At 35.3% G+C, this 10254-nt stretch overlaps 1 protein-coding gene across 1 annotated transcript in view; it reads left to right on the top strand.

The window, feature by feature from the left end:
• The window catches only part of IMPACT (impact RWD domain protein), a gene marked incomplete at its 5' end in the record, with an annotated part of 18913 nt that extends 10106 nt beyond the window's left edge, over positions 1–8807 (top strand). The window contains 4 exons of the mRNA XM_009695654.1: positions 1824–1897; positions 3444–3534; positions 6623–6757; positions 8612–8807. Of these exons, the coding sequence (XP_009693956.1) occupies positions 1824–1897; positions 3444–3534; positions 6623–6757; positions 8612–8683 (372 nt within the window). The remainder of the gene's footprint in view (positions 1–1823; positions 1898–3443; positions 3535–6622; positions 6758–8611) is intronic.
• Between the last annotated feature and the right edge of the window lie 1447 nt (positions 8808–10254).

Below are 10254 nucleotides of genomic sequence, written 5' to 3'. Positions count from 1 at the left end.
TAGGGAAATCTGTGTTCTTTATCAGCTGAAGAGATGAGTATGTGCCCATAGTACTTTATCTGCATAATCTATATACTGCAATGATACTCACTGATATTTTAAGACAGTACACAGATTGCTGTGTAAATTCCTTTATTGAATGTTTTTAATAGTGGAACTTAACTTCTGGTGTAGTTTTCAATAATGATAGCCAGAGTAATACCATAGTTACTTAACATAACTGAGTATGTTACCATAAACCTTATGGGGCAAAGAAAGTGATAGGCATATTTCAGTTAGCAGGCTATATTTGGTACCATTGCTTTTCCTTGTCTGAATTTCACTTATTCTGACATTTAAAATGTATGTGGTTCTTTGACTTGACACTGATTTAGTAAGGTGAGACTAAGAACTGATCTGTTGTTTAAGCATCTTGTGTCTTTTATGAGCAGGTGCCTCATTGACATGTAGAGAATTACATCTCTTGGTTCTCCTGAGGCAGGAATAATAGAGAGAGGAAGAGGAGGAAAAAAAAGACTCAGGAGGTACTATAGGAAAAAGGATAAACTATTGCTTAGCTGCAATATATCTGTCTTGGAGGTTCATTGCTAATACAGACACATAATGAGTCTGCAAGGTATGTTTTTAGGAGCCTAGTAGCTGACAAATAAGTAACGTCAAAGGTGATGATCGCTTCATGTGCTTTGTACCCTAAGTCCATGTATTGAAATGTATTTGTGAAAGTGTATTAAGTAATATAGGTTGTCTTTCTTCAACATTCCCGTTTAGGGGGAAAAAAAAAAAAGGAGAAAACGGGTGTCTGAATCAATGTTCTCCGTTAATAATAGGAGTTTTTTCATTGAGGTATCTTATATTTGAGGTGATTTTTGTAAGTTGAATTTCTTCCGGAAGAATTGGAAATAACACAGTGTAGCTAAGATAGATATCAAATATATATATATTGATTACTCCTCAGATGTTTTTCTTTGGAGTGGAAGGCACTTTACTTGCCAAGCATGTTTTCCCAAGCTTTCTCAACTTCAGTGATGTTTTGCTCAAAGTAATATTAATTTTGTATTATGTATTAAAACAATGACTTGATCAAAGTTCTCCTCTTTGCTAGACCAAATTGGAAAAAAATTGAACAATTACTAGCTTGTTTAATTAGAGACAGAAGATGAACTGATCTTGATAAATGGTTTGGATTTGGTACTTCTTAATAGCAGAGAGATGGATGTGGTGGGAATATCTGTTTTCTGGGAAATACCGAGACTTTCAGACCCATAATAGAATATCTTTTTTTCATTATTATTATTGTTTCTGTGAAATGGAAACTCTGAAAAAAAGTATATTTTAGGAAAAAGGAGAAACTCAAAATGTAGTAGAGCTTTCTGAGCATCACATGTCTTTGTGAAATAGGTAAAAACAGTGTGTAATGGGAAAATGTATGTCAAGTTGTGTTATATTCCAGTCTAATGTTATAGTTGAAAAAAGTGAGCAGTTGTAATTGATACTTAATACCAATTAAAAATGTTTTCTAGATCTTGCTCTCTGTCTTGTTTAGTAAGGTGATTTGACACTTCATCTTCAGCAATAACATGAAGGTATACAATGTACAAATTCAAGGAACAGCTGTTTTCAGTATCCTGGAAAAATTGTTTGAAACTAGCATGAGGGTACTGAGAAGCTGCTTCTTGGGTTATCACACTGAATATTTAATTCATTTCATGTCAAACTGTACTGTTTCATTATAGTATTAAGGAGATGTTTGTTTAGCGGTGATTTTGAGATGGTGTGTATGAAATCCTCATTATAAAAGGAAGCTTATTTCTGCTTTTTTAAAGGTAAAGAGAGTTCTTGAAAAATTATATGAGAATAAGAAAATTGCAAGTGCTACCCACAACATATATGCATACAGGTGAGAGATGAATACTGATTTATTGATTTTATTCTTTTTTTTCAGGGTTCTTTGACAAATGAGTGGAGGACATGAGAAAATTAAAATCTATCGAAGAAATTCCTTGCTATTAAATCTTTATGGGAGTAGGTTTCTTATTTGTATGGTAAAGGTTTTAGGCTTTATTCTGAATCTGAGGTCAAGAAAGTAGAATGTGTGGTAGGAAACATGTTAGGATAGTAAAGCAGCGTTAGGAATAAAAAAAGACTGAAAGTGGATTTGAACATATGCTGTTATACTTTGTATAGTATGTGCGAGCAAAGAAATGCTACATCATCCTGAACTAAATGTGATTTTACTTGGGTGAAGTAACTTTTTTTTAACCTCAACTGTATATTTAGAAATAGCTGAAAATTTTTAGTTGAAGTAAGAATTGAAACAGAAAGCCTCATGCAGACAACTGGCATATGAATTTTCAGCTGAAATATGAGAAATTTCAGGGAAAATGAGAAGCAGGTAAAAATGAATTTGACAGTGGTCTGTCTCTGGCAGCTTTTGTGAATGTAGCTTATGTGAAATGAATTGGTCTCAGTCCAGATAGTGATGTAGATTTTCTGAGGAGTCTAAGTGACAGTAAAAGGAACCCCTTTCATTACTGGAGGAACCAGTCATCTGAAAAAGCATGTATAGACACGGATCCATTCATGCACATCCTGGCATGATCCTCACGAAATATGAAATGAGAGCAAATGAAATCTTACTTTGCCAAAAAGTCTACCTAAGTAAAAGGTTTCTGGAAAGAGGGGATTTCTGTTGTTGCTCATGATGATCTGGCTTCTTTCACTCATACTAACTAAATACACTTCAAAAAAGCAACAGAAACATACTTGCTGCTTCCTATTTGTCATCTAGCATCAGAAGCCTCTTTGTCATTGTGTCACGTGTGTATTGACTAAGTTCAGAAGTTAGGAAATCAGTTGGTAACAAACAGTAGACCTCTGAGCATTACTTCTGGAAAATTAGACCCGGGCAGCTGTCCTTTATATGAAACAATAATACACCCCAAAGTTTCCTGGAGTGCCCCCTGAGGAAGGAGATGGCATAGAGAAACTGAAGGTGAATTTCAGTAATAATTTCACACTGCTGCTGAAATACAGACCTAACTAATTATTCATAATGTGTTTGTCCGAGTTCTTCCAACTTGTGGGTGTGTACCATAATTTGAACCTGTATCTGATAGAGTTGGTTTCAGCTATGTGTAATTACTAGGCTAAAACCTAAGAATGTTTCTGATGAGGGACTTTACATTGGTAATGACTCTGGAGTTAACCTGAAACAACTAAAGTCTATGTAAAAACTTCTCAAAACGTGTTCTACTATACACATACATATTTGTGGTTTACCCTAAACCTCATCCTGTTTTCATGTAAATGTCCTTAGTAGAGAAGTAGAATTGCTACACATGTGTATGAAAGGTCTCTGAGACTTCATTAATCATGTCAAAATGTTTGTTGATTGACATTTTTTGAATCTATCTCTTTTTTTTTCTTTTTTTTTTCTTTTTAAGAATATACTGTGAAGATAAGCAGACATTCTTACAGGATTGTGAAGACGATGGGGAGACAGCAGCAGGTGGACGTCTTCTTCACCTTATGCAGGTTATAGAAATTAATCTTTGACTTCTGGAAGTCTTGAACAGATTTTAAAAACCATTGCTATGTAAATAAACTTGTAGGACATTATTTTAATTCTTGCTCTGCACGTAGCCAAATAGATGATTGATTTCTCAAAGGTGAAAGAAAAAACACACTGTTGCATGTATGTAGTAAATTGGGATTTCCAAGTCTTGGATCATAGAAACAGGTAGTGTGTCATAGGTGGTAGTAATAGTTTGAATGGTTTAAAAGATAAGTTTTGATTCCTGTTCTTACTTTGTGGTGTAAAGCATATAGAAAATGAAGACTGGAAGAAGCTGTTTGACAGAATGTACAGCCAACCTGTGCACAGCCTTTCATTTGGTTTCCTCAAATATTTGTAATAAAAAGACACTTATATTTGAACTTGAAGAGTAGAGCTTCAAATGCAAAAGGTAGTGGGAGTGAAGGAGTTCAGTTGTTTTGATCATTTAATTTGTTTGTACCATTTCCAGTTGTGGTCCTTAGCCCTCATACTGACGTATATTTTAGTTTTTAAGTGTTGAAATAATATTCCCTTGGCAAAGTTGCTACTAAATGTGAATTGAGATTGATAAATTTTGATTCAGTGGCATGATACAAGCCCTGGTAAGACCATAAATAGAATAATCATAACTACAGGGAACAGCTGGGTACATCTTATGCAGTGCCTCAAGTCACTCAGCTATATCAGTGCACTAATTATTGGTTTTAATTTTGATTTTTAGATTGATGTCCCCTTCACAACAGGGGTTTTCTTTTCCTGTCCTTTGCTTACTTGCATATTCTGTTGCTTAATGTGTTGTACTTTTATTCCTGGAGACTATTTTAAAGCTGCCTTTTTTTTTTTAATATTTCAAAGCTTTATTTTTTTTCTGAAAAAAATGTAATTGATGGAAATATTTTGACACTTTTCATTTAAAACTTTTTGAAACTTCCGAAGTCACTCAAACCTGACTTGGGAAGGAAAATTATGTTATGTAATATATGCAAGTATATGTGGTGTGAAAATATTGTAACGAAAATAATGTATAGAAACAACTTTGCAGTTACTATACCTCAATTTGTTCTGAGCTTATCAGCTTTTTCTCAGGATGTTATTGTGTACTTTTGAAAGCCGTCAGACTTACAGTTTCTAGGCACTTAACATTCCATAAAAGTCCAGTTTAAAAAGTGACATGAAGTTTCCCCTTTCAAATGTGGATGTGGCTAAATCATATGCATCATCTCTCTCTATCTGTAATCCTAGTTACTGGGAATATTTTTGTTTTGGAAGAGTACTGCTGTAGATCAGAAAAGTGCAATTTTCACTTGTAGGAAAAGATTAAAATAGTTTATGGGCAGATTTCTAGATGTTCATAGGTCTTGTCATTTTTCTGTTATAAGCACTTATGACATAAAATATGGGCATGAAAATGAGGTGGTTGAATACACTTATTGTTGCTTTACTTATGGTTCTTCTTTTGCAGTAGAAATCTTATCTTGTTTGCAGATAAACCTAGCACTTCAGTCAAGGTAGCACTTTCTGGTTACATTACACTGCATTTTAGATTAATTCTTTCGAACTTAGAGTTAAAAAATTTCCCAACACATCCTGTTTACTGCGAACAGTTGCTATACATAGACTTTATGGTCAATGTGTAAATGTAGAGTAGAAAATACTTGTCACAAAACCTGCCCCAATCCTTCCTTCTAAAAATCTTTCTGTTTTCACAAACAATGATAGAATCTCCTAATAGTATTGCTCAAATTAGTCAAATATGTATGTTTTTCTTCTTAATGGAGACGATGAATGGTTGTTAACATGCTTTATTGATTGCTAGCTCTGATGGGATTTTTCTCACCTCCACCAAACCACCCTGATATCTTGCAAACCGCAGTGTTTTTGCTCAGCATTATGAAAATAAAGCTGTGTTAGCTCTGTCTGGCTCCAACTACACACTTAGTGTAGTACTGCACAGGACTTGAGAGAAAGCTGTTTATAAGTGAAGACTTCAGCTGCCTTCGTTTGAGGGACGAAGTCAGGATTGTGGTCACTAATCATGCGAGACTAATTTGAGCAAAAATGCTAACTGGTGATTGTCACTATGTGTTTCCATGCAGTAATGCGTATCTTATATTTTGACAAGATATATCTTTCTCTCTGACACTTAGTCAGTTGGAATTCCCTGTGTTACTCGTGTTTGCTGATGATCGAGAGATCTGGAGGAAAGAATTGCTGTAAAGCGGAAGAACTGGTAGTTTCAGGTCTAGTCAAATCACATTTAGATTTTGTGAACAGTAAAGCTGTTGAAGGCCTTCCATGTTTCTTGCTTTTAATTGCAGTAAAAGAAATCATTACTTCTGTTTAACTCTGATTTTGTCACTCAATCTTAAAAAAGCTATATAAAGGTCATTTAGTTCCTTTCAATCCTACTTGCTATTACAATTATTTCATGTGTGAACTTATATATACCTTTTTAAAGGGTAACAACTGACTGCTTGGTTGTAAGGGATTAAGACTCAAACCTGAATAGTGCAGAGGTTTTAATATATTATGCAGGTACTGCACATGGCAACAGTATTAGCTTATGGCATTTTAGGTATCCATATGTGTAATGCCTGTCCCCTGGCTGTTATTAGTCTCATCCACCAACACTTCCAAAAATGTGGATAGACAATCTGCTTAGTGACAGAGGTTCTCTGGAAATAATAATTCATCATATAAAGGAATAATAGATATAACTCGGTAATTTTCCCTTTAAGTAGTGCCTGAAGCTTTTGACACATGGATGGGCAACTGTAGTGCAGATGGGATAGCTCTGTGCCCTTTCTGAGGGATGTATTGACTCATTTTACTTTGAATTTACTTTTGTGTAGGAACTTGGAGAGGGAAACTTACCACAACTACTGATTTGTCATAATTTGTTACCCTCTGATAACATATGTGTGACACAGACCTGACTGTAAGTTCTTCTAAAAAATGCAAGTTAGTAGACTTTTTCTATGTTTAAAATTGGTGTCAATAGTAAAACTAGTTCAATTTAAGAATAACAACTCTTCTTTCTTTCTTTTTTCTTTATTTTTAAAACAGATTTTGAATGTCCACAATGTGTTAGTTGTGGTATCCCGCTGGTATGGAGGTATTCTTTTAGGACCAGATCGTTTTAAACATATAAACAATTGTGCCAGGAATGTACTTGTGGAACACAACTATGTACCTTCAGCGGTAAGTTTCTGCCACTTAGAATTAAGGCATTTGTATGTGAACTTGTGTAAATTGTCACTGTTAGAAGAAAAGTAGTATTACCTGTGTCATCCTCTGGCTGCTTTGATGCGCTGATAGTATGCATAGGATCGGTGCAAAGGCTCCCGAAGAACTTCCAAAGAAGTTGGTGACCTGGTTTGTAAGTATGAGGTGTGCAACAGGAGGGTGGCAGCAGCTGAGGACATTGATCCAGAACACAAATTTGAGGTCTCGGGAAGGATGGGAAGGGGGCATGCCTCTTTCTGTTCAGAAAACTGGAAGCTGCTGCTTCTTGTGCTTGCCTGTGCCACCGGTTCTATTGTGTAGGCAGACTGAGCTTGGGAATCACTGTAACTAGTAGGGATTTTAAAAATTGAAAGCTTTGTTAGAGCCAAAGAAGTTTTCAGAATTACAGATAATGGACACCGTTAAAAAAAATCTAGACTAGAAGAATTCAAGTAAAGTAACATTAACTGTTACCGAAAAGATTACAGGAAAATGTTTCAACGGAGCTTAAATAACCTGGGAGACAAAGTTCCAAGTGTCTTTAAATGGCATTTTACTTCTTAAGGGACTTTGGTCGTTTGATCATCTAATATTCTTGGTTTTCAACATTTCTTTTATTCATCCTCAGAACAGCATATTAGATATGTCTATGTACATTATAGTATGTAATTGCTCACAATGGAACGTTTAAGGCAGTACTAAATAATTACTAATGGATACTTGACAAAATATGCAACTGTCAGTTTTCCTTTTTATATGAAAGTTTCTAAGCTTGCTGTGGTTGAAAGCTGAGCATTCCTTCCCATTCCTCCCCCGGTGCTTTTCAGTTATTTGCTCTTTGCATTTAAGAGGTGCTTATATATACTTACTGATTTGCCTTCTTGGCAGTTTATCAGTGTTCTCTTATTTGAAAGCGTTGCTCATAAAATAAAAGGAAACTAACAAGATTTTTAAGCATCTACCTTCACGAGAAGGTTTAGTACCAAAAATTACTTCTCTTTTTTCTATTTTTAACAAACTTAAATGAAACTGTATTTCTTTATTGTGTATTAACATGTTTTGTTACCAGTGTCCATCAGAAAAATAACAGATGGGACTTACCGTACTTATTGTTCTAGTATCATAGATGTGGGTCTTGGAAAAAGTATTCTTTTAGCTAACTCTCTTCAGAATAGCAGAGTTCAAACATCCTGTTAGGGTCCGTTTCCCGCCCATGTGGAAGAGGTAGAAAGGAGTACATTAAAATGTTCCGGGTTCTGCCAGATGTAGTGGCAGCTTCCTTCACCATTTTGGGGAGTGCTTGCAATGAATGCCTACTGAAGAAGAGTGGTGGTTTTCAGAACTGGCAGTCAGAGTAAACTGTCCATTGCAACGTTGATCCAGCAAGACTGGCAAAATTTTGTTTTTCCCAGTGTAGGTTTGTTTCACTTAGGGAAGTGGTTTTAATATACTGGTGTACAGTATATCTTTTGATACAGCCACATCCACACTAGAAGGAATTCTGCAGTATAGTGTAGAAGTATTCCTCTACTGGTGACCTCTGCCTCGAGTGGAAATGGCTTAGATTATTTTTACATTATATGCTTCTGTTGGCATAGCTGTGTCTATAATTTTATCATTGCTGAAGGCAGAAGTTTCTAAATAGCAAGATAAGCAGACAAATTAATGAAACTGAATGGATAAATATTATACAACTGAAAACTTCTGTAAATCCCAGTGAAATATGAACAGTGCTTGTATTAGAAATAATTCGCATGGGTGACCTTGAGAGAATACTCATGGTATACAAGAGTATTGTTTAAATCTTGAAATGCCTGTTTTTCATTTCAGGAAGAATCATCTAAACAAGCAGGAAAGAGCAAAAAGATAAAGAAGGACAACAAGAAGAGAACAGAACACTAATTTATTTTTAAAAACTACATTTTGCACATATTTATACAAAGAAAACATGGACATTATTGCCTTATCTAATACAACAGACATTTTGTATTCAAAAGAGAATTCAGTAAAGCTATAGATATATTTTCATCTTGTTCCATGATTTGTTCTGCTGTTCTGAAGTAGAGCTTATACTCAAGTTTTCTGCATTCTTAGACATTTCAGCTCCTTGTTATGAGGGCATTGCAACATCTGGAACCATTTCCCCATCCCACCGAACAACAGTTGACTAATTTAAAATGTGGATTACTTATCTTCTCCATTCCTAGGTTCAAAGTCAAACACCTGTCTTGCATTAGTAATTGAATTCCCTAGTTTGTTGTATTGAGGGTGAGACTGGAGTCAATAATAGACCAGGTCAGTTATGAAGTTTTAGATTTTCTATACCTAAAAGGAAAGCGTGTGACCCAGTGCTGTATGGCCTTGGAGAGCCTGATCCTGCCTGTGCAGTTCTCTGTCATGCTAGGTAGGGCCTGCTTGGTGACATAAGAAAGACTGAACATGGGTGATGAATTAAGAAATATGAAGAAATTACTTCAAAATTTCTTTGAGGATCATTCTGTGACTGTTGGGACTCTAGGAGCCTGTTGAATAGCTAAGGATTAACTGTTGTATAATTAAAGGAACCAGTGATTTCAACAAAGAATATGGGGATTTTGAAATTGGACTGTTACAGCTGGTAGTGAACGTTAGTAAATGTTATGAAGTGACTTCTATTGGTGTAGAGTGGGGGAAAAAAACAAGTGTTAACAATGTGATCGCAAACACTTAGATTTTCTACTCTTCTAGTAATAGCAGAGTAAATTCTAAAATTCCAGACTTTTCTCTAATGCATTAAAAAAAAATTTTATGGGGCCTTTTGTCAGTTAATTGTCATATTGCTATTTAGATGAGATTTCTTTTTTTTTTTTTTTAACATTCCCTTGGTATTTTCCACTTGGGGAGGATGGGCCTGAATGATCTGTTGGGTTTTTTTCTTTTTTTCCCTCAAGTTAATTTCTAAACTTTGTGATCCATTAATTACTGGCTGAGTCAGAGGTGCTTTCTTAGGGCAGGTACACCTTCTGTAGTTTGCTCATAACAATGTCAGGGCTGTGACTATTTGTAATGACATTTCTCTAGTGGCACTTACATAGTTTGAAGGTGTATTTGTAAAACTGGTTTATTTGACCAGTAGTTCGTTATACATCTTTTTGCCAATATGTTCTTAAACTGAACTGTTCATTGTAGTTCTCCAGCATGGGTACCCCAGAAGACCTTTCCCAAGGCAAACTTCATCTAGTCAAAGTAACTACTCCAGAGTTTGATACAGCAACAGAGATATTCCTTAACAATTTCAGTAACTTGGAAAGTACCACTAAAATATGTGATTTTTTTAAAAAAATATTTATCACAGATTCTCTGGCAGATAGGTCTTGCATTGATTTATTGAAACAAATTTCATAGAATCATAGAATGATTTGGTTGGAAGGGACCTTAAAGCTCATCCAGTTCCAAGCCCCCTGCCATGGGCAGGGACACCTCCCACCAGACCA

This window comes from Cariama cristata, unplaced genomic scaffold (assembly GCF_000690535.1).
Source record: "Cariama cristata isolate BGI_N322 unplaced genomic scaffold, ASM69053v1 scaffold13202, whole genome shotgun sequence".
Classification (NCBI taxonomy): domain Eukaryota; kingdom Metazoa; phylum Chordata; class Aves; order Cariamiformes; family Cariamidae; genus Cariama; species Cariama cristata.
This window is presented reverse-complemented; position numbering and strand designations above follow the sequence as displayed.